Source organism: Maylandia zebra, linkage group LG17 (assembly GCF_041146795.1).
Source record: "Maylandia zebra isolate NMK-2024a linkage group LG17, Mzebra_GT3a, whole genome shotgun sequence".
Taxonomy (NCBI): domain Eukaryota; kingdom Metazoa; phylum Chordata; class Actinopteri; order Cichliformes; family Cichlidae; genus Maylandia; species Maylandia zebra.
The window spans coordinates 24,323,706-24,349,234 of record NC_135183.1 but is presented as its reverse complement, the minus strand read 5'-3'; the positions used below and the strand labels follow the sequence as shown (position 1 = coordinate 24,349,234).

General features: G+C 40.4%; 1 protein-coding gene across 3 annotated transcripts in view; it reads left to right on the top strand.

Moving 5' to 3' along the window:
- The window catches only part of pawr (PRKC, apoptosis, WT1, regulator), a 69,593-nt gene extending 46,410 nt beyond the window's left edge, over window positions 1–23,183 (top strand). For all 3 annotated transcript variants that reach the window (XM_076875517.1, XM_023152663.3, XM_076875516.1), the window contains exons 3-7: window positions 583–708; window positions 7,319–7,353; window positions 11,715–11,841; window positions 16,079–16,183; window positions 19,724–23,183. In XM_076875517.1, the coding sequence (XP_076731632.1) occupies window positions 583–708; window positions 7,319–7,353; window positions 11,715–11,841; window positions 16,079–16,183; window positions 19,724–19,810 (480 nt within the window). In that variant the 3' untranslated portion in view covers window positions 19,811–23,183. The remainder of the gene's footprint in view (window positions 1–582; window positions 709–7,318; window positions 7,354–11,714; window positions 11,842–16,078; window positions 16,184–19,723) is intronic.
- The last annotated feature ends 2,346 nt before the right edge of the window (window positions 23,184–25,529 follow it).

The following is a 25,529-nucleotide window of genomic DNA, read 5'->3' as shown; positions in this document are numbered from 1 at the left end:
GCTTCAGAAAAAACAAGTAAACCTGTAAATGCCATTTTATTTGCTGACACACAGCAAATAATGTGAGTCGACAAGGCCAACATCAGGAGGCTGTCCTGCGGTGTGTCACTCAGCATTTTGTTTTTGGACAAGTTAAGGCCTGATTTGGCTTTATAGGAGATTTGTTCTCACATGCATCTCTCTTGGGTGAATATTTAGAGTGTGGTGAACACTTGAAGCTGTTGTTTTTGTCTCTCACTGTTAAGATGCTTAGATAAAACAATATATTTATCATCTGTATACTGTAAAAAAAAAAAAAAAAAACATACCTTGGCTTAGAGAAGAGGTTTGGCTGCTGACAAGCTGCCTGTTGAAAACACAAATGCACAAATGATTCCTCATTCCTCAACCCTCGTGCGATATACGGTTATGCAACCAACAAGGAAGTTGTTTATATGATGCAAATTTGGTAAAATGGGACCAATGTTAGATCTGTGTGCATGAAGTTTTCTTTAATTTACCAACCTTGACACAGATGGCGCATGTAAACATAGTTTGTGTCCACTTCACTTCCTAATTTCATCTGTCATCACCTTATCACAGAGCCTGGATGAGCTGGATGATGATGATGGCGGAGAGAAGGACAGGAGGGAGGAGGAGGAGCTGGTTCAGGCCAACACGTTTCAGAATGAGTCGATGACAGCTGACCCTGACACTGGCTACTTACTGGTAAGAAGTGACATGACAAAAAAGGAGTTTTGTTTTTTTATTTTGCAAATCAGCCTCAGCACAGGATGTCCACAGAGTACAGCCAGCATTTTTTCCACTTGTTATGTCTTTGAGCAGAGTATCTTACATATTGTAACATCAGTGCGGCCAAACGGAGACACTCAGAGCTCAGGGAGGCACGGGGAATGCTTAGTTTGTGCAAAAAAGCTGCAAAACACAAAGGTGTCATGGTGTTTCATCATCAATGGAAAAAGAGGTTAAAGGCAAAATGTAACAAACAAAGCAGCTGGTGCAACAGTTCCTCATAAGTCTGGGTTTTTTAGTGGTCTAATTAACTTCTTTTTTTCTTTTTCTTTTCTTTTTTCTTCTTTTTTTTTTTTTTTTAAACACTTGAGATGCAAGGTGTAATCAGAAAGTTCTTTTTTTTGGAAATCAGTCCCCTCTTTATTGTGCTCCTGCTGTTTTCTCTGGAAGTCCTGTTCAGACCAGTTGCACTTGGACTTTAGAGAGACAAACATCTTCTGTGTCAAACCAGCCTGACTTTCAGGTCAGGGAGCACTGTAATGAGAACTGGGCCTCCCAGAAAATCAATGAATTTTCAGCAGAAGAGCTCACAGTCCTGCTGTTAACACCCTGCAACACTAGAGGAAGGAAGAACTGGCACAAACAGTTTAGACCACACTCTTTGCTTAAAACTTGCTCTTCCCAGTAGCTGTGCCTCCCTGACGGTTTGTTTTCCTCTGAAATAAGTTAGAGGCGTTGGATTGAAACACCGGAGCAGATCCAGCACACATCACTGAACTTCAAGTGGTTAAAAGTGTACCACCCAGGAAGTGGTACAGCGCTGACCAAGAGGATGACTTACATGGCCAAGTTAAATCTGTGAGATTTTTGGTTAGTATGGCTGGAATCCTTCCTAATCGTGCACCTTTTTACTTTTCCATTTGCGCAAAATTAAATATCTTTGAGTGTCCAGGGAAAAAATAGCAGTGTATAGACTTTATCTTGGCCTGTGAATACTTGTAGAGCGCTATTTTATAGACTAAACAAAAATAAAAGATAACTGATAATGATTAGCTTTTGTCCTGAACGTGAGTGGAAACGCAACAGGATCATCACATCCCGCCACCGCTTAGCGTTAGCACAGTGGAGCTCGGGCCAACAAAGTGAAGGGCCACATTCATCAAATTTCAGAATCTGGTTTGTGTAGAAGGCGTCTGGTTCTTGAGAGTGTGAACCTGACACTGTTGATGTCTACAAACTGAATCTTTTAATCTTGGCAAGTGAATCTGTGTTTATTTAATAGAAGTGAGCTCTTGCAGAGGCCGTCTGGTCTTTGTCTGAGTCCAGCAGGTGTTCTGTACAATGAGGATGTAAATGAACGAGTAAAAACGGAGCCTTAATAAATAATGGCACATTGGTAATTTGACTTCTGTCTTTCACCAGAACAGTAGTTCATATTCCAGTGTATGTAATTTCAAACTCTCTTCTAATGGACATGCATTGATTTTCAATATAACCTCGAGTGCAGAGAGGATATGAAAGCATCCAGCTGTGTACCGACGACTCAGACATCCTGTACGAAAATCATCTGACTGACATGATAATCGGCTTTTGAACGAAATAAAAAATAAATAGGAATATCTAATGGCTCTGCCGCTGTGTGACAGCTCGTGTGGATGTAGCGAGGAGACGCATTCCAGATGGATTGGCTGTTATGCATCAGCAGGCTTATTTTGTTTTGGGCTGGAACTGTATGAGGCTATTTACGCGAAGCAAAGGCTTGTGCATGAAATATGTACACAAACAACCACACTAACAGGAAGACTGTGACAGCACCTGCTGAGATGTGGCCTCAATAAAAAAAATAATAATAAAAAGGATTCGACTGTTTACATAAAGTGTTCTACATGTAAACAAACAGCAGGGAGTTCAGTAGAATCAGCTCTTTGCCACGCATCCAGTTTTGTAGAGGGGAGGACCCTCGGTTTATAATTTGGAGCAGAATATGCCCGATCATGCATGGGCTGAATCTAATCTCACCATCTCCGTATTAGCTCTAACTCAGAGCAGATGTGGCTATGCAGGAACTAACCATTAGATGTCTCACTGTCACTCATCTAAAATTGATATTTCTATTCTCATGGGGCTCCGGTGCCAGCTTGTTCAGAAGAAGTCAGACTTGGAGGAAAAACAACAGGAGGGATACAATTCGATCAGCAGATTTATAGCAGAGCTCTCAGTTAGACATCTGCAAAGATGGAGCATGTTTAAAAAAAAATAAAAAATAGTGCCGTTCCCCTTGGGCGCCATTGATCAAATTCTGTGTCAGTTCCATGATGATATACAACATCAGGCCAGGCCTGAGCTTTGAAAAAGCTTTGAAAAGAAGCTCCGTTCACCTTCTGTTCAGAGCTGTTTTGCTGCTAACTGCCTTCCCAGGTCTCAGAGCATTTTCCAACCAAAACAAGCTGTATTTCTTTGCTGCTCGAGATGCTCAGATGTTTCAAATTCAGCAATGCCTCTGTTTATAAAAGGGACCCATGATGCATTTAAATTAGTCTGAGATGTGTTCACTGTGTGTGCATTAGAGCTCAGACCCACACGGTTCTTCTCCTGCACATGTATCTGATAAGTATGATAATCAGAGAGACCCAGTGCAGGCAAGTGCTCCTTGTTATCAGGGCTTACCTCCCTCTGGTATGCAGGTCCTACAAGGAAACCTGTTCTAGTGATCTAGCAGCCCAGAACCACGTGGAACATTCCTCTGGATCCTCTGCTTTTATTAAGGAGCCAGGTTCACGGCAGACAAGTTCAGCTCTCTCTCACTTTCTCTCTCTCTCTTTTACCTGGAGAAAGCATATCCCCGGCAATCTCCATCCAGCACTCTTTAAGGACCACATTTGCATTTTTCATTATCACCTTTCAACACCAAGAAGCAGTGCTGATGCAGAGCATCATGTCTGAGCAGCAGGGAAGTGTTCACAACCCGTCACATGGCGTTTCCAGCAGGAGCTGTGTTTAGCAGCAAAGTGCAATTCACTGTAGAGCCTAAAATAGTATTTGATAACATTCACACCTTTGTTTGTTCAAGATTATGGCTATATGGGCCAACCACCAGTGCTTATCTCTGACAGGCAAGCTCCCAGCAACAACTATGGGGGAGTTAAATTTGAAAGATCCTTAAATTTAACTTCTAATTCAGGCACTTTAGGGGGTAAGAAAAGGTCTTTTAGGAATCTGAAAGGGAGGACAAGAGGTTAACATGACTTTCTGCTACTGTTTACAGCGCTGCTTATAGGTTAGCCTTGTTTTCATCTCCAGCCTTCAATTTATGTTCCAGGTTGGCATTTTGACATCTATTTCTTCAGCTGGCATCAAAGACCCAGACAGCCAGGTGTGGTTAGCATCTTAATAAAATGTGTGAGAGGACTGCAAAACAGCTTGAGTATAACAATAGAGCGGTAAGATAAAAAATGTTAGCTTGTAATTGCAGCCAGAACCTGCAAATATCTCAACACATTGAGTACTTGCTGCTGTTTACTCAGGATCCCTTAAAATGCCAATCATGCATCTTATTTGAGCATCTCTCTCCCTCTCTCTCTCTGTCAGATTTATTGAATGCCCCAAGTAAAATTGTGATTTTTATCAGCTTTGTGCAGAGAAACCGACTGAGCCCTGCGCTGTTTGGCGACTGGCTGGAATGCCAGAGATCAGCTTTTCATGGGCAGAGATGCTGATCCTTGAGAAATGTTCTCATTTTCTTTTTTCTTTTTTCTTTTGAATTTAATGAGCTGCCAAAACATAAATCTGTGACCACAGCAGCTCATAAATGTCCAAACCAAGACTTTTGAATGCGTTTCATCACAAATTCCAACTGGTGTTGAGTGTTGTGGAGAAGGAGCAGGTTACAAAAGCACAGAAATAAGTAGAGTGCTCGATTCTAGTGATAAAATGCTCATTTCTACTGTAGATGTTTGTCTCGGTGTATTCTTGGTAAGCGTTGCGATGTGGGTTGTAGGAGCTGACGCTGGTGCTTGAACATTCTAAATAAAGTTACACAGGCTTGTGTTGTGCGCAGTGAAGTAGTTGTACATTTACACTGTCTTGCAGACTCGTATCCCAAGCAGGTGGTTCACAATGCTCGGTGTGGTTGCGGTAAAGTCAAAGACAAATACTGCATCAGTGCAGAAATACTATACATGATTAAAGTTTAATTTTAAAAGCAACCCTTTATTCCAACATCACAGAGTAAAACTTACCAACAGTATTAAAGGTCCTGGAGTCGTGTTATTGTAATGTACTGTTATTTTAATCTGATCATCTCCCGCACTGCTGTGATTACTCATTAAATATTCATATTCTTGCAGATAATTAATGGTGACATTTAAATTGAATATGTTTACCAAACTTGTTGATCATCCACCAAAAAGACGGAAGATATTTATTTATTTTCTACTATAGCAGGCATAAAGAAGAATATTGGTAGAAATAAATAACTTGTTCCCTCTGTGTTACTGACTAAAGCTGTCTGGAGTACTTAGACTGTGGTGCAGGATCGCGAAGCAGTGCAAGGTTCTGACAAAAGAGCAAATGATTTAAAAAAAAAAAAAAAAAAAAAAAGCAACAAGCAAAACAGTTTAATATATTTATAACCTATAGCTCTCTGCAAAAAATGAAATTCAAACCTCATATTCATACTGATAAGGCTCGCAGGGTCTCACTAAAAGTGTCGTCATTCCTGGGTTCATCTTCTTGTACACGCCTAAACTTGTGAATGGGATAACTTGAGAAGGAGGCCACGTAGGAGCCTTAAATTGATACCATAGACGTATCTACTAAAAAACATTTGGACGAGTTCGACTCTCACTGACCTTAACCTTGAGGTCAGAGGTCACATTTCCTGAAGTTTTGTGAGTGCGATAACAAGGTGACGTAGGATTTTGAAACTGATGCCATAGGTGTGTCTGAGGAGTCTGAGCGATACCATTGGCAGCTGCCACAATTTCTTTTATTTTTTCTTTACTCGGGCCATTCAATAAGGTGTCGCTTTGGCATGCTTTGCATTAATCACTACAAAGTTACAGAGGGTGTCACCTGCATCGAGTTTTGAAAAGCCACACCTGAGACTGCATTACCCTGTGTGTTTGCTGCTCTTCAACAAACTGCAGGAGTGATGTCACATGGTCTCGCTTTTTCTCTAACCCAGATGTGCCCTGGTACAGTGTAGAGTTTATTTGTACGCCAGCGGACCTGATGTATGAAACTCGTGCCGCATCGCCGGATTGGATGAGCTGAATTTCTAGGAAAATGGAAAAGCAAATGTTCTTTACTAAAATCAACATTCGTTGGACACCATCAAACTGTTTCTAGGAGGGTTGCATATTGTGGACATCTAGAGTTTGGAAGTCAGAGTGTAAACTCACATTTACATTTAGGTGTGTGTGTGTGTGTGTGTGTGTGTGTGTGTGTGTGTGTGTGCTTGGCTGACAGAAAAATAAATGGTTTTTCCAGAGTTGAAGTAAAGAATAATGGCGATTATAGCTCCATAAACAGCGATGGATAATTTGTCTTCTGACCATATTCAGATCAAACAGAAGTATAAAAAATGAAGTTAAACTAAACTTTCTATAACACTGTTTTCTGAGGCTTGTGTATTATAGTTAGAAGGTACAGCAGTAGAATAGCATCTGTCTGCCTTAGAGTCAACTATTAATGAAGAAGGAAGAAGATCAAACAGCTACTGTAGACTTGGCCTTTTAGGAGCAGCTGTGGCTGCTGTTGGCTTACACACAATCCTACAAAAAGACAACCTCCTATTTTAATTTGCTCTTAATTCCAGGTGCCACTTCAACCAGGCCTCATGCTAAGATGTGCTTTTATTTAGTTAAAGGCCGATTGTTGCTACATTTTGCCCTCTTACTCTTTTCTATCTTTGTAAATCGATCCAGGGAAGAGATAAGTTGAGGGATTTCATCCACAGGTAATGGATGATTTGTCAGTGAGGCACAGAGGCTGCTGTATGCTGAGAGTCAGACAAAAGCCGAGCTCTGACTGATAGATTGCAGCAAAGCCAAGGCTCCTCAATCAAATACGGGACCCTTCACTGCACAGGACCTTAGGAAAGAGGAGATGTGTATTCATCTCACACACACTTCATTTTTTCCAGGGAATCGCTTCTTTACCAAAAGCGTTTTTTATGGGGAGCATCACTGCTGCAAAGATTTAAACAACCTTTAGATCACACAATAATTAAAGCAATAAGATAAATATACAACTACATGTTCCAAAAATGAGATTGCCTATCTATATATCAGCTCTGCAGTTGCAATTCACAAAGGTTCACAGACAACCTAAAGGCTTTCTATAAATGCCGCCCCTGATAAATTTCTCTCATCCTGTAGATGCCTTTTTTTCTTTTGGTGAACCAATACAACCCAAAGGCAGATGAACAAAGCATAATGATGACACCAAAATCACCCAGATGTCTTGCCGTTTCTCTCTGAAATCATTATTACTGTAGAAAAGTCAACTTCTTTTCTTAAAGCAACTCTTGAGTTATAGTTTTTGGACTAGCAGCATTTATCTTTCCTTTGTTTGTTTGTTTCAGGAGACTCCAAGATCTGGAAGCGGCCGCTACAAGAGGTGAGGCTCATATTTTCTAACCCCGACTGAGAGTGGAGTTTATCTGCCATAACATCACTAGTGATATGTCAAGGGAAGCACCAAAGGCCAGGATGAGAAAGAGCAGTTTGAGTAATTAATTACGAGAGCAGATTTCCTCCGAAATAGTCCGAGGGCCTTTTTCCTCATGTGTCACTGTTGTTGTTGTTTGTTTGTTTTTCCTGCTCTTCAGTGCTGCTACTGTCTTGCTATTATGGTTCAAGAAAGATGATGCGTTTGAACTCTGGTTGACAGGACACCATCTGGACCCTGGACACTTTGTCCGGGCCATCACTTCCCTGCTGTGGCTGGCAGGGAGTGCTCAGAGTAAATGATTTGCTTTGAAAGGTTTTGGTTCTAAAATGAGAGGTGCTGTTTGGTCAAGTTTGCTTTGGCATTTGATAAATGGCTTTCAACCTTTCCTTCTCAAACAGCCTAAAAAAACTCTTTCAGTTTCAGTTTGGACTGAAACCTCCTGGGAATAGCTCTACTTTGAGTTTTGATTCATCTTACTGGTTTTTGATGTTCTTTCTAAACAGGTCATCAAAATTAGTATTCTTTTAAGGGAGGGGCTCTTGAAACGATGCATTTTCCCTTCATTTTCCATGATAATGAAGTACATCACAGAAAATTGTATCATTTAGAGTTGACGTCCCTCAGCGTGAGTCCGCCATGCATTTATTTTTCATTATTTGCAACTAAAGTGAGCGGTTGTGGCCAACCCTGACAGTCAGGTTCACCAGCTGACATTCAATCTGGCCATGTAATTATGGCTGCTGCTCTCATCAGCTGGGTTAGCCTCACTTGGACACTCAGCTGTTCCGCTACGGATAACCCACCAGGTGGGCTGGGCAACACAAGATGGCTGAATGAACAATTTAAAAACACATGTGGCGCTCTGATTTACTTCCCTCTCAGACCATTTGGTTTTTTCTTTTTAAAAACTCATAGTAACATGACACTAAATTTAAATCTGATTTGCAATCCAATTAGCTGCATCTCATTTATCATATTAATTTGCCTACTAAGATAAACAATATAACAAAAAATGCACGTCAGAGCATTCTAACCTACCATGCATCTACATTTTAAATGTAATGATTTTACCTTTTACTGTCTAAAATCCAAAAACTAGCATTATCTTTCCTCGTCAGTGTTTTTGGAGCTTCCAGATGCTTCTTCCGAATTTGAATCAGAGCCCTTTTGCAGCTGACACACATCTATGAAAATAATGTGAGAAACAGCCACCAGGTCAAGGCTGTGTTTGCTAAAATTAACTTGTGGAGTGACACAAATGCCTCCCTCTGGTATGCACCCACCTGCTGAGAAGTCGGAGAGAAACACAGAGCAGTCTGAATGCACCAGGGGTTTTATTTTATTTGGGTGCAACTAAAAGAAAAATGGAAATGTGTTTACATTTAAGCATAAAAGAGAAAAACTAAGTAACTTTTTTTGAGTTGCAAAACTAAAACACTATCAGTCACTAAGAGTTTTCAGTGGAAAAATCTCCACAGAAGACGATGATTCAGGTCAGTTGGGACCATGCTTTTGACTTGTGTTTCATAAACTGACAAAAATCCTGTCTGGCAGGGCAGGTCTGCTCCAGGTGCTGTGTGTTATGAATGAGGGGCAGTACTCTGGTGGTGACAAATCTTCACTGTCTAAAGTGCTGTCTTTCCAAAGGGGGGAAAAGAATGAAACTACATAAGCAGGGGACCTGAAAGATTGAAGATTTAGAAACCAAAGCACAACCAAGCTGCCTCTGCCTGCCTGTAAACCCAGCAGCCACTGAGATGACTGAGGAGTGACTGCATCTGTAAACTAGCAGCTCAAAGCAGCTCTGCATGGAAGCTGGCTTTATACTGTCTTGCTTTAAAGTAATGAGAGCATTAAACAGACGACTGAATCCAGTGTGCTGTTGCCTCCAGTGAAGTTTTGACTCATTCCACACATTGACACTTTTGTTTGTGGGGAGATGTTATTATTACCTGTGACTGTTGCTGTTATTGGTGCTCTTGTCTGTGCTTTCTCCTTCCCACCTGCTGAGGCTCACAAGAATGTGCGATTGGCTTAGCCTCTCTCTCTAACTCCCCCAGACCTCAGCCTGTGGGGTGCTAAAGTGCCACGGTGTGATATTTAGTGAAGAGGCTTTGGATGTTTAGGCTTGGATTCAACACCCACTGTGCATCTTGGGGAGTCCGTGTATTTGCGATGATTGTGTGTGACTCTCGTGGATCTTTTTTCCGGGACATCATAGCAAAGGCACGAATTGCACAATATCCGCGCCTGTGTGCTCGTGTGCACTCACGCTGATAAAGTTGCCTTGAAGAGCCACAATGAGAGAGACAAATGAAGTCACCTTTATCTTGCAGACGAGCGTCAGCAAGAGCATTTCAAGGACTCCTCTTGATCAAAAGCGCTGGCCGCTGCAATGTTGGCTCTGGGAGAATGAAGGAAAATAAGATGCTTGTTCTGTAAATGTCAAGGTACACAAAAATACTGCCTGTGCGTGTGTATGAGAAATGGCACTGCTGCTTCAATAGAGGAAAGAAGAATTTATATGCATGAGCAGGATTTTAAGCCATTTATGTCATGAGACCTGTTTTTGTTGTACCTTTATTCAGTTCCAGTTCATGCCAAAATAATCTTTGATCTATCTAGAGGAAGTAAAACCCTCAAGGACTTCTTTGTGAACTGGGAGAGGATTATGTAGGGTAGACTTTGGTTTATTTGGTCCATATCTCTTTTGCTTACACCGTGACTACTTTGGAGATCTCCCGAGGAAATCAGTTCAACTGCTCCCTGGACTTCACTTCACACCAGTCTGCAAAATGCAGCCTGGTAGCAATGGAGGCAGGTCAGCAGTTGCCCTTGCAAGAAAGGCTTTGCAGTCAGAAACATCTGCTACCCTTGTAGCAGATGTTGTGTCACCCTCTTTTTATTTTTTTTCATTTAGATGGAACTATATCAACTCCCGGCCCCAGCACAAGAACTATTTAAAGAAAATGCTAAAAAGCCTCATATCCTGAGAAATCTCCCAATATCATCCAGCAATATCATGTTGTTGGATGCACTGGTACCTATGAAACAATTGGACCAAACATAGTGGAATTATTCTGATATGTTTAGACTCAAAAACAAGAACATTGTAGGAAAAGTTGGGAGGACATCCTTATGCAGAAAACTCAAGACTGCTGTTTTTAGACCTGCCAGCCAGTGAGCGCTGAGACTACAGCCTTATTACTTTCAGATATGTACTAAACATGCCAAAAGGAAAAACAAAAACAAGAAAGCCGATCTTGTCTGGTTACTATTACTTTTTTTTTTTTTTTTAAATATTGGCATTCCATGAAACTGAGCACTGGAGAAAAATAAACAAATTTAACAGTTTATACTCAGTTTCCACTGCTGCTTCTACGATTTCAGAGTTAACAGTACTTGTTAAAGTTGTCTAATCATGCGGACTTCATATCTGGCGGGTCTTAAAGAGTACAGATGGTACAAAGGAGGTATTGGTCCTGTGTCTTGCCAGCAGCTTTCCTGTCTGTTTCAGCTGTAGAAATCTGCCAACCAGCCCCTTCAGACAACACACTGAATCCTACAATCTAAGTTTTTTTATTTCCAGGGAGATTATATAAACCTGTCATAGTCTCTTGCTACTGGGGAGTGGGAGTAGTTGTAGTTATGAGGTATAGAGCCAGCATTTCATTCCCAGTTTCCACTTCAATAATTATTGGATTAAGGTCAGTAAGGAAATTGACTGCACATGAATATTCTATTCCCAGCCGCCCCAGACTCTGTCTCTAAGCACTGAAAAAATGAAAACGAGATAAGTTTAATGTTCTGTTTGAGCTGCATACAAAACTTCAACCCCCCACCCCCCCACCAGCTTAACAGCAGGGACGCACAACTTGCCACTGCCATTCCTGAGCCTATTTGAAGTTGTAATATATATAAATTGTTTCTTAATCAGAATCCTTTTTATACCAAAGTTGCACATCCTTGATGGCCTTCTCCATTAAAGGAATAAAAAGGGAGAGGGGCTTTAATAGTGCATGCCTAATTGAAAGAGCAAACACGCAGAAGATATTCCCCACCTGCTCTTTTGATGATGGCTGTGTCATCCCTATTGAAGTTTTACAATGTGGGTATGATTCATACCTTCAAACGGCCTCAGTGTGAATACACTACTGGACACTTTGAAAAGTAGAAATCAAGCACAAATGGTACTCTTTTTCTAACTTTCCTTTTCTTTTGAAGTGTGGCCATGTATAATGTGAAGTATAAAATATTTCGATGCATTCAACTTACAGGCTCAGCAATATTGTGTTTGTTACTAACAGCTTTCCACAAATGGGGTTGGAGGAGGACACCGGCGGTAACAGCCGACAGCGACACAACCGCCACGGCCGAGATGGAGGAGCTTCAGCACCTGGAAGTCTGGAGAAAAGGATAGAAGACCTGGAGAGGGTAAATAGACTGACCTTTTAACAAGTCATATTACTAGTCGAACCTCGTCCACATAAACATAACCCAAATAATATTATCATTTAATTAAATGCTGCATTTCTTGATTTATTGGAGTTGACTTTAGAAAAAAAAAGTTAACATTTGCTTTAAAACTTAGATGTTTTTATTTCTTAAAGACACAAAAGTGAGTAAATGTAAGCGTCTGCTCTGATTCAGATGAGTCAGAATACATGTGTTGGCAGATTTTATAGCTTCCCTGCAGTGATAAGGTCAACACCTGTTGTTCTTGGCAGTCCTTACCTATCAAATGAGCTTAATATTTACTGACAATCTGCTGATTTTTTTTTGCTGTGGATTACTAGAGTTGATCTAATTCTTGAGTATTTAAAAAAAAAATTTTTTAAATTAGTTTTAGTTAGTTTTTTCAGTCCTTCAATTTATTTCTTCTTATTGTAGATGGGGGGGGGGGGGGGGAGGAGTAAACTTGCTTGTGGTCATGGTTGGTTGCCAGGTGGTTATTGACCAATCTTTAGGCTTACATGGCTAGGGCTTTACCAGATGGTTGCCAAGTAGTTTCAAAGCCTGAAGATGGCATATCTGCCACAAGGCCAGGAAGCCTAAGTGCGATGTCCGAATTATATTTGGAAATGCAGCTGTTTAAAGCTTGATTGGTCTAACACAAAAGTTGATGCACAGGTTAGATGCATTACAACAGGACTTGTAATTGTTTGTTTAAAAAAAAAAAGAAAAGATCAAAGCTCAGCGATTGAGAGTAAAGCTGAGCTTCTAGACTTTTCTGGGTGTTACTAAAACTACGTTCATCCCCACAGAACACCATGGAGATCTAAAATTGCTGAGGTAATATCAGTTATTGATATCTATCAAAATTCTATAGCGTCTCAGTGAACCGTGAGTCAAGGCTGTATCTTTTGGCTAACTTGAAAGCCTCTATCAGTAGCACTTTGTTAAGATGAAATTCCACTTTGAGTCCTTTGTGCAGCTGCCCAGGTTCTACATTTTCTGGCTGGAAACTGTGGCTCTGCACTTACAGAAATTCTCCTCAGTGTTGTTGAATAGATGACCTTTCTCAGTACAGATATGTCTTTTCTTCCTGCACAGCTCCCATCAGCCACTCAGCCTCTCTCTGCTCCCACTGTAGAAACTCAACTTGGAATCAAATGTCACTTGGGTGTCCAGAAATCATATTTCACACATATTTTTGTCATTGTTGTTTATCTCACTTTTCATTCCAGATGCAGGTCTGCTCATATAAGACAGCTGCACCTAAATCTCAGACTTCACTGAGACTTCAAGCTCTCAGTGGGTAGCTGCGGGTGAACTGTGGGGCTGTGGGGGCAGGGCACGCAGACACTTACCCCACAAAGGGCCTACAGCTGTTTTGCCCTTTAGGGCCCAAAATGAGTATTCAGTGAACCATTCCACAGTGGGTTTACTCACAGAAATCCCATGCGGGCACTATTTAGGCTTGTTATTGTGGAGCCCATAGCAATTTTGCCTTTTTGGCTCAGTGTGGGTACCCACTGTAGGTAGCCCACTGAAAACCCATGTGGGGCCCATTTGGGGTCACCATAAAAATTTTCTTTGGGCAACTAGTGTGTGTACCTGCTGTGGTAGCTTTTTGGTCTAAGTAGCTCTTTTTTGTTTTGTTTTTGTTGATCTTTGAAGAACATTCTGGTCAACGCTTCCTACCAGTTGGTGGCAGTAATGTACCATGGGGCACATGTGGGCCCTGGATGGGGCACCACTAGGGCAGCCAAAGCCTAGAGTGTTGATATACAGTGGGCCTAAAGTAGGGGCCTCCTTTTACGGCCCCTCTCTGCTTAGTCTGGACAGCCCACAGTCAGCTCACACTATGGACTGCCCCACAGTCCGGGGCCCAGATGTGCCACATTTTACTCTGGTGCAAGGCCCACTGTAGGCCATGTGGGTCTGCCCACAACCAATCTCACTGACGTCTTTCAGAGCATTTTAGGATTATTTATATATGCTGTCCTAGAAAATAGAAAAAACATTGTCCACTTTAAATAATTCACTGAATGATTCTTACATAAAAATGAGCAACTTAGAAAGCAGAACCAACATCATCCTTTTTGGTCCCCATAATGCTTTGAGCAGATGTAATATTAGCAAGCAAGAAACATCCTGGGGAAGTGAAAATACAATGAAAATTCCATATTCAACCCATATTTACAGATTTTTTTTGATACCCATACTTTACAATGTTCTGGGGCACAGTGTATTTTGTGCAGTATGTTTTTTTTAATGTTTGCACAATGGACAGTATTCCCAAACGCTGTTATTGTCAGATGACAGACATTCAGAATAAAAGAAAAGGAATTTCAGCTGGTATTGTTGTATTTTATGAAAGAAATAAGACAAATGTTTGTTCAGGTGTCTTTGAGAGGAGATACAATGCTGCACTTATCTATGGTAGCTTTAAAAGTCATATTATGCCAGCTTTGACTATTGCCATCTACTGTAGCTGCATAATACATTTTTTTTATTTAAGCAATTTCATGATTATCTGGAAGAGCCAGAAAGTGAAACTACAAAGTCCTGGTTTAATCTTCATTTCCATGATAAAATAGCAGCAGTTTGAAAATGTGTGCACATTAACTTTCGGTTTATGATGTGCATACAATCGTCTCTCTCAGGAAGGCACAATATCCATTATTTCACTGTGGCTGTTAGAGGAGGCGGACAAGAACACACTGGCTTTTAAGTACAATTTGAAAATAACACAAAAGTACTATATAAAAGAAACTATTAATGCATTGTTCACTGACAGTCTGCGTGGATTTATTATTGTGGGTTTTTGAAGAGTCTGTGGAAGTGGGAAATAGAAAATTACATACATTATTGGAAAAATGTCATCTTACAAAAAGTCAATGCAGTTGACTGTTCTTGACGCCTTTTTAATACCAAATGTTTCTGCTAGTAAAAATATGGTTTGAATAAAGTAATCTCTTTCAGTAGACCAGTGCAGAGGCTCGTTTCGTTTCCTTTTTTTATAACTGGTAAATGTAGCTGCTTCACTTTTACTTTTACTCTACACTTTTGCCTTTGTAAGATCCAAATAAAAAGCAGTCGCATGTTTTTCAGAAACTGATTTTAAAAATACAATTTAAAAAAAAAAAAAAAAGAGAGAGGAAAAAAAAGCTGAGAGTTGTGCAACATCTGGCAACAAATAAAGTTAATTAGTAATGTGATTAGGTATAAAAGGAGCATCCCTGGGAGTTTTTCATGAGTGGAAGGAATTCAGTTTTATGAGTGGCTCTGATGAAATAGTTCATCAACTTGAAAAAAAAATCCACCCCTCTGTTTTATTCTTTGCCCGTGCAGTTCAGGATTGCAGGTGTGCTGGAGCCCGATCCAAGCTGTATGACAGGGCAAGAGGCATGGTGCAATCTGGCTGGTAGCCAGAGCTGACAGAGAGACAATCATTCGTACTCTCATTCGCTCCCGACACCCAATTTAGAATCACTAATTAACCTAACAAGTATACCTTTGGAGTGTGAGGGTAAGCTTGAATACCCAGAGAGAACTCACCCAGGCGCAGGGAGAACATGCAAAGGGTGCTAAGAGAGTTTCATAATATCATTAAAGTCTGAGTCTAAGAATCCAGAGTAATCTCTGTATGCATTGGCCATAAACTGTGAGTCCGCAGGTGCTGCTGCTTTAAAAATAGCCCTGCAAAATCGCTGCATGGGCTCAGAATCACCTATGAAAACCTATGTTAGTGAACCTAGGTCCCCACTGCACCAAAAAGAAAGCAGTTTCATTTTAGCAACCCTTAGTTTTCCAGCCTTTTGTTGCCCCTGTCCTAACTTTTTTTTTTTTTTTAAAGATCATTTTCATCATCAAAATGAACTAATATATTTCTGGAAACACTAAAATGTCTCGTTTTTAATCACTTGATATGTTTTCTATGTTCTACTGTGAATAAATATGAGTTTAGAGATTTGCATCATTGCAATCTTTCCCAATTTACTGGATTCGGGTTGTATTTATCTTGATTAACTTCATTTTGTTTTCCCCTTCAGACAGCAATGCTCCAGGGCAACTGTTTCGATGTATGAAATTCCAAATCTTGTGTAGCTAAACTAATTACAGGGCAGATTTCCTGGTACACCTTAATGCAGATTCCACGCACTGTTTCTTTGTGAAAATATTTGCCTTTCATGTAACTATGTGTGCAATCTGTGTGCATTTTCAGGAGCTGGCCAGAGAGCGTCAGGAGAACGCCAGGTTGCTGAAAGCCTACCAGGACAAAGATGATCTCATTGGGAAGCTGAAGGAGGAAATCGACTTGCTGAACCAAGTGAGCACAGCCTACATAATTTTCTGCTCTGATGTCTGATATTTTGAGTGTTCCTTTGTGTTTGCATGCGTGGGCGTCTTGTGGGGGCTGTAATCATCATCTGGCATTTTACTGGCCTTGCGTGTAATAGCTATGTGTTTTTCTACACTGATTATTCTTGCAGTCTATCAGAAGCTGGACATAAACATACTTTTTTAGTTTTGAATTTATATAACTTGAAACACAATGGGGGGAACTTACTGTAATTTGCAATTTAAACACTCTGAAACACAAGTAGTTGAAAGTATTAAAATTTGTTGCTCCGTGTGGCAGGTAGGTTCATATGTAACTGATTCGTCAATCATGGTGTCACCACTGAGCTGTTTTTTTGTCAGCCTAAATTTGAGTCGTCTTGGATGAACAGTGAAGGATAAGCAGTCCTCTTTGGCTTCTTTCATTCGGTTTATGCAAGTAGTTTTTGTTGAATACAGCAAAAAAGAAAGAAATGATGAAGTCCACTGAAAATTACTTTTAACAGCTGTGTTCACGCTCTTTATCTGCATCATGGGGTTTTTTTGGACCTTTCTGGAGAACGAGTCTGAACTGGGCCTTTGCAGTTCAAACCCCTTTGAATTGAAACTTCCAAAGTGATTTTTTTTACTGTGTCATTTAACAGTCAAATCAAAACAGTAAAATGCAGCCATGGGCCAAACTAGATGAACAGTAAATTACAACCTAGCCAATTTCAGCCAATCACTGTGGTATTACAATCAGCAACCATTTATTATAAAGTGACTTTCACAGTTGGGCTCCACATTCAAAAATGAAATTGAAGTTCACCTTACACCTCTGGGTTAACTTTGTTGATTACAGATTTATCTTAATTATTGAGTTGCTTTTCATGTTGCTTGATAACCAGTCTACTACATAGACACCACACAGGAATGTATAAGGCTTAATTATGTTTGGATAACAGTCCATTGGTTGATAATATAATTAATATTATGGCATGCTGTTTAGTTGTTTGGAACAATCTTTCCAAATACACTTCTAGTATTTTATTTCACTCTTACTTTGACCTTATTAGTAGGTGTATGTCTGTGTTTTGCATCTAGGCAGTTTACAAAGGTAGCTTGCTAACTAAGCTCACTAACTTTAGTAACCTTAGGCAATCCACAGCTTCTCATCTCGTTAAGGTAACATCTGGCTCTAAAAAATAAACAGCATAGCAGTGACTGTCTATTAACTTTGAGAGTTCATAAGAATAAGACCCAGTGGGTGATCTTACTATATCCAATGTACACTCTGGAATCACTCTTCTTTAGCTGCAACACTGTGTGACGAGCAAAGCAGAAGAAATAATAATGACTACTACTTTCACTCCCAACTTTTCAGATTTGGAAGCTTGGTCTTCCTTCATGGAGCATTTTGATGTCACATGTTAACAAACTCTGAAATGGTCTTATGTTTTGTGAGAATATTTGCTTACGGAGACTAATATTGCTGTAGCGTACATGTGTGTGTCATGGTGTCATTGCCAAGATGCATTATGGTTACAGCAGAAATCCCAGTAGCATTGACAAAGTGGTAGTATTTGAATGACTATGAATGAGAATGGGTTTAGTTAAAAGAATTTCATTGTAACTTCATAAACTAAGGCCCATTTCGAAATAACAATGAAGAGATGCATGCTGTTTTTGGTAAAATCTTCATGGCAAAAATAATCAAAGTCAATAAAATATGAACTCTTATATAGGCTGAACGGTTATTAAGAGGAGATTCAAATCGGGTTAAAACACATTTGTAGATGAGGTGATAATATTGAGTGTTTACAAAGACAAAAAACACCCATTTCTCACTGAAAAAAGGAACTAAACAGTTCTCCCTCAGGAAGATCAGTTAAGACATGAGAATGGCAAGACGAGCGATAATAAGTGCTGCTGCTGCAATTATCGGGAGAAGAGCTTTTGACAGATCTCATAACTATAACAGTCTGATCATTTCACACTAAAGTGAACCCAATAGCAGGGGTCAGGTGTGCTTTCACATTTGGCTTGATGGGTTGGAGTGTGTTTTTTTTCTCTCCCCCTTCTTTCACCTCATGCTGCACGCAGGGTGAGAAACATGTTGGCTGATGGCTTTATATCCGTAGTGAAACCTCTCCAAACCTTCTGTACTTGCAGCTTTTTACTGTGTTTTCTGGATCACGAGTCTGATGGGTGGAAAATGGTGTACATTTTTCTTGCTTGCTTATTATCTAAATGCTTTTGTCATTATCAAACACACTGCAAACCCCAAAAAGAGCACAATATACAGGAAGCATCATACTGATAGCATCACATATAGGAGAGGTTGGCCATAAGAGAAGTGATTTATCCAAGGATGGTTAATGCAGGCAGCGAGCCATCAGAAACGTCCCTGAGAGAGGCTCCTGCAGGGCCTGATGTTATAGCAGGAGATAAGAGTTGATCCAGTCGGCGTCTCTGCAGAGTAAAATTGAACCCTCAGTCACTGTAGAAGTTTATTTGGGAGAGAAAGAAAAGATAAAGCTCAACTGCTGGACGTCTTTCTCCCCACTGATATGGTTTGAAAAGAGAGTCTTGCAGAGTGTTCGGTGAAAGCTTACACAGTAAATACTGATGGGCTCATCTAATGAGAAAGCAAAAGAGCTTTTATATTTCCTAAAGGTTAAATCTGCAATAATTGTCCTTTTTTTCTTTTTCTAAGTTGATACAATATTCTTAGCAAACAGCTTTTTACTTGCTTATCACTATTACTCAGTATAGAGTTGTTACTTAATGCAGCACTAGATTCTTTAGGTGATTGTAGTGTCTACATTAAACTTTTGAAGATTTTTCTCTGGAAGCAGCTATGTGTTACAGGCATCTGACAGACAGGTGACAGCTATCATGTTTTTGAGTCTTTAAAGTCTTCAAATGTCTTAAATTTGCTAATAAAATTGAAATCAACTGTATCTATGTGACGCCAATTCACAACAACAGTCACCCCTCCCACCCAGTTTGTGAGCGGCAGATCAAGTTATCTGCATCTTGGTGCAAAAGAAGGGAACCAAACCCCACCTCTCTCTTGTTAGTGTCTCACCTTACGTTAGTCTTTACGTCCCTTTTTTGCCGCAGAGACAGCAAGCTGTGTTGTAAACCTGTGACCTGCTTAACTTGACTTTTTAAGTCCCTCCAAGTGTTGTTCAGCTCATTCCCAACAGTCATGCAATCATGGCCGGTGATGGAAGAAACCGAAAATGAGGAGTGTCACTTTGATGAGACAGCGCTGTGGCAACTTAGAGCTTCTCTCATTTGCAACTAATTGAAGCTGTTAATGTCTAATTTGTTGCTATCAAGGCAGCCCAAATGGAAGGGGAGGGGAGGGGGGGGGGGGGGGACCTGGCAGCAAGCAATGCTCATTTTAACTCTCAGACGAACACTCCACAACCTGATCAGGCCTCTCAGCGGTATAGAGGCAGGGTCTTGAATATTTATGTGGTTAAATGGGTCCTGATGGAACTAAACAGAGAGATATGTGTGTGTTGTGCTCTTTTCACAGGACCTGGATGACATCGAAGATGAGAACGAGCAACTCAAACAAGAGAACAAGACTCTGCTGAAAGTGGTAGGCCAGCTGACGAGGTAGAACCAGATCCGGCACAACAGCCCAGCAACTCTGTCGTCTCCCCTCTCCAAACCAGCCTCCTGCTCTGGGTCAAGTCCAGCAGGGTCACCTTTTATGTGTTTGAATCTGTGTTTTTTGTCTGTTAGAGTGAGACTGTAAATCAGCTGTCATCTGAGGCGCACAGCCTTAAAATGCATCCCTCCTATCTGAGGAGGATTATTCCAATTGTTGTGAAAGCTGAACTGAGTGGTGGGGATTTTCGGTTATCCTATACATATTATATGTAAATGTATTGTATATAGGCCATTTAGATTGTTAATTTTTTTTCATTTCTGATAAGGACATTAAAAAAAAAAAAGATGCTAAAATACATTGAATGTATGTGCTACAAAAACAAGCGCACACAAAGTCTTTTCAAACATCTCCACAAACTACACCCAATACTCACACAGGTAAACTGAAAAAGATTTCCATTGTTGCAATGTTTGAATTGTGTCTGAAGCCAGTGCAGTGCTGCTGTTTAGGACCAAATCCAATATAATTAGTGCTACAGTATCAGCAGCCAAAGTGGGCATAGTGCCTTGCAATGCATGTGAGATTTTTTTTTTTTTTAAATGGTTAAAGCCTGGTGCTTTATTAATGGACACTGGTGCCAGATTTACTTTCTTCCAATAACTTTTTGGTACATCTTAATCCCACAAGTGCTAATCTGCAAAAAATTTGCATTTTGAATATATCCCATTTAAACAATCAGTTTAAAAATAATATCAATAAAATGCTTTACTCATTTCAGTGTCGACATCTTGAGTATTATAGCTGACACTTATGAAACGTCTTTGGGTAAAATCCTTGTCTATCATATATGTGGATTCATTTTCTTAAAAAATATTTTGCTCTTGTTTACAAGTTCAGCCTTTGTGATATTTAATAGATGTTTAGTACTGAGTGTTCTGGGCCTTTAATATGCGGTTTAAACAGAATTAATTGGCAGTTTTGAAAATTGTGAGAGCAAAACTGAAGACACTGTGATCAAAATGTTTTCTTGCAAGAAAAACGTCTTTGTAAATCCAACGTTTTTGGAAATCTAAAAGTTGTTTATGAATTCAAAAGTTTTGCTTATTCAAAAGTTTCATAGCAAAGATGCTACATCTGACCTGTTCCATGTAGACTGCTGTTTTATAATGAGCTGTATGAATTGGCAGCAATTGATATTGAATGCTAAGATTGAAGTACTGAAGTTGAGACGATACAAATGTTCACTGATTTTCTATTTTTTGGAAAACAGAGTATCAGTGCTCTTTACCAGGGATGTTCCCGGCATCTAATTTTACTCGTCACTTAAATATGAGGGGGGAAAAATCAGAATAATAAAGTATTTGAAGATGCATTTGAAAATCTTTATATTCTCCAGCAATCTGACTATATTTTAAAAATGTGCTAAATGTAACACTTTCTGGCTTGACTTCAACATATTAGATCAGTTAGCTGAGTGTGGCTAAAGCTAGCACCAGCAATCGTTTCTCCTTTAAAGTCCACAAACCTGTCTAAATGAATATAGCCATGTAATGTTCTGGCTATGTGTCACTTTCATCTGATAGAGTGGATGTAAAACCATTAATTTTCTAGGTCCAAGTACTGCGTGATTAATGCAGTGAGATCGAGATCTTATTTTCCACCTTACTCTTCACAACTTCCTGTCATAGAGACGAAGAGGGTTGCTGCTATATGTGAATGCTGACCGGGTGTGTAACCTTTTTAGACGCAACGATTGGCTGGCACTGTACATTAATAAAATGTGGAAAAAATAGGCTCTCATATATTTTGGTTGCCACTTAGTAGGGCAGCATTATTTAGGCCCCAGTCACACAGGCCTAGAGACCAGTCGATGAACGGCTAGTAACTAGAGAAAAATTGGTATTTCCTGACTGGTTGGCAAGTGGTTGTGGGAGGTTGCCTGTTAGGTCTTGTGAAATTTGTCACAAGGAATTATGTTGCTACACTAAAAAAAAAAAAAACCTTGCAATTGCTTCGGTCACTAGCAGAATTCTGTAGTTCCCTGTAGTTTGCTTGGAAGAGGAGTTATCTGCAAATATTTGCTAGCTACTCGCAGAGCGGTTGTGAAACAAACTGGAAATGGAGACCGTTTGCCTTAGAATAAAAGTTAAGCCTTTTGAAACATGTCGATTTCGGCAATAAGGCACAACCGTCTGTCGGAGATCGACAGACGGATTGGGGCTGCAGCTGCAGTAATGCGGACGCTGCACCGGTCCGTCGTGGTGAAGAGGGAGCTGAGTGTAAAAGCGAAGCTCTCAATTTACCGGTCGATCTACGTCCCTACCCTCACCTATGGCCACGAGCTGTGGGTAGTGACCGAAAGAACGAGATCGCGGATACAAGCGGCAGAAATGAGCTTCCTCCGAAGGGTGGCTGGCCTCTCCCTTAGAGATAGGGTGAGACGTTCGGCCATCCGGGAGGGGCTCAGAGTAGAGCAGCTGCTGCTCCACATCGAAAGGAGCCAGCTGAGGTGGTTCGGGCATCTGACAAGGATGCCCCCTGGGCGCCTCCTGGGTGAGGTGTTCCAGGTATGTCCCACCGGGAGGAGGCCCCGGGGCAGACCCAGGACACGCTGGAGAGATTATATCTCTCGGCTGGCCTGGGAACGCCTTGGTATTCCCCCGGATAAGCTGGAGGAGGTGGCTGGGGAGAGGGAGGTCTGGGCCTCTTTGCTTAGGCTGCTGCCCCCGCGACCCGGCCCCGGACAAAGCGAATGAAAATGGATGGATGGATGGATGGCACAACTTTTACTTTGAAAGTGTCTTGCATATTTCTTTGTAGCTCAGACCCGTGAGATTCAGGTCAACGGTAAGCAAAGCTTCTGCTTTTGTAAACAGTACATTTGGAATAATATTTTAAATGATAAATTTTACTTGCACCTAAACTATTTTAGGTCTAATATTTACAGTTTCTTTATTGTAAACCTGCTGTTTAATAACACAGAAGTAACTCCATATTTTACTTCTGTTTTTCTGCCTTCTAGAATGCATGGAGTGAGTTATAGTGCATTTTCTTTTTGTATGATAACCAAATGAACTGAAGGAGCATACTGTTTGAAATGCATCTCTTTTGTTTACTCAAGGGAACAGGCTTTGATGGTAGCATAATTTTACTTTATTATTTTATTTAGCCGCTCCTTTCCCAGCGAGGAGGTGCACGGTGATCTCATGCGCTGTGGCAAATGATCTTTAGGCTCACTGCTTCCACATACATTCACATGTTTTGGGGTAAAGATCATCCCCACGTAGACAGACACCACAGACCCATCTCTCTTTCCACTGCATTATGCATGTACAGAAGATTAAGTCATTTAATAAAAGTTTGATTATCTCTCTCCTCAGTCGACTCGCTTGTGTTCATTAAGACTAATTTGATGTGATGATACCGTGCCACTGAGTCGGTAATGCAATGTGACGGTGGCGGGGAGTTCAGTTCCTCTGCTTTTAGCACACACACACACACACACACACACACACACACACACACACACACACACACACACACACACACACACACAGGGCTGATGATGATTCAACATGCCAATCATCAACCTAGATGTGGCTGGAACACGAAAACCGCCATCAACCACACACAACTTATTATACTGTTGAAACGCTGTTACCGTTGAAATTCCCTCACCTACTGACAGTTTAAGAGGGAAAAAAATCTATACAGGAACCATATTAGGACTAATGTCAACTAAATTTTCAGATAATAGCCTCTTTCAGCTGACGGAAAGTACTGGAGGCTCTCTTTATAATCCATATTAGCATTTTTATGGAAACTTTTAGGGTTTGTCGTTTGGAATAGTCACAGAGGGCACAGACAATTCATAACTGCCTTTGGTTTGTCACAATAAGCTTTTAGTCTGCTCTCAGCAGTACTGTCAGACCTCCACTAGAGTTCAGACAGCATCAGAATTCTTTCTGTCTTATTGTCACTCAGTAAATTACACTGTGGGGGGGGAAATGGCTTGTCAGCAGGTCTTTGTATAGATCTTGTTTTTTGTTTTGGAGTTTTGCAAGGAAATGTTGTTACGTCAGCAACATTTGGAGAAAGGCAATGTGGCTATCTTGTAGAATGGCTAAAAATGAATAAATGCCTGGGATGTTGCCATTATACAAACCTACTGTAGTAACCAGGTAACTCTAGGTGTTAAATTGTGGCCATATTGCTTTCCTGGTATTAAAGAAGGTAAATAACAGTATATTCAAAACAACATTTAAAGACTTATCAAAATGCGCTCCAGCTTTTGCCTTCATCACTTAATAGTGCCTGAGGTATGAGAAAATCAGTGATGTTAGAGCAACAGCTCACTTCAGCCTACTGAAAAAATACAGTGCACATTTTAAGGGAAACACTGCTTTTTAATTGCATTGAATCCTATCCAGGTGTCTCCTTTTCTATAACACGGGGAATAAGTTGAGCATAGCAAAAACTCTGTAGTACACTTCTGCAACCTGCTGAACTGAGTCTTTAAGAACAAAAGTGGATACAGACAATAATGCATGAGCTAGTATAGCATCTGCAAGATGCTATTACTGCACTTTTGGTCACCATTTAAAAAAAATGGTCTAGCCTATAACTGATATTTGAATATGGAAGTTAGCTAAAACAGACACCAAAAAATATAGTGTTTATATTGGCTATATGTCAACGCTGTATTGTTTTAAATGCCTTACCTCACTACAGTAGCTTGCTAACGCATAGCTAACAATCAAGCTAGCTAAACATGGCGTTCTCTGACATAGAAGCCATGCTCAAAACGAATAGCGTTAGTGTTTCACCCCTCAGTTTTCTCCTCTGGTTGGTGCAGTTTTTAAAAGTATGATGGCCTGCGCTACTTCTTTATGTGATTCCACATAAGTTCTTGTTCTGTGGCCAGGGTGTAGCATTTCATACAACCTACAAGCATGACAAGGAAAGATGAAGAAGATATAAAGAGTTTATATCATTCAAATAGAGAAACGCATTATCAGTTTTGACTCTAATGTCCAGAAATGACCATTGCCAGCTTTCTAAATCCACCCATGGTCATAGAAACTATGGGAACCCCAGCTCTATTGGTAATGGAACATGTTCTTCATTCCAGTGCAGTATATACTGCCATTTGGTCAGATGCTGCATGACTCACACTGTTAAGCAAAATGTATCTGCTGCAACACTAGCCACAAAAGGTACCACTTTTATTTTAAAGATGCATAAAGTCATTTTCAGGTCATTGGAATGGTAGCACTGACATAAGTTACAGGTTAATCAACCAAAAGACAATGATTCACATTGATTCACATTGTTGAAATGACAGCTGGCTTGAATTGTGTATGTTTTTAGATTCACAACTTTAGATGCAACTTTCCATGTATCATGTTAATAATCATACGTTCATGTGCTTGTATTGTATGTACGGCTTTAAATAGGCACATCCTCTTCCACGGATCGCATTAGATCTTGAGAGGCTGATAGCGGGGACAGAGATGAGAAGCAGGCCTTATCTTGTTCTTGAAGAAACCCAGCCATATTTCATTATCAGTTGGTTTCATGCTCTGGGTTCTCTGGCCAATCTCCTCAATCTCCAGGGTCCACAGTGTAAGGAAGCACTCATCCGCACAGAGGATGGCAGGGGTCAGGATGCCAGAAAAAAGTGAGAACGGACAGATAAAATGATACAGGACATATTTTTGCAATT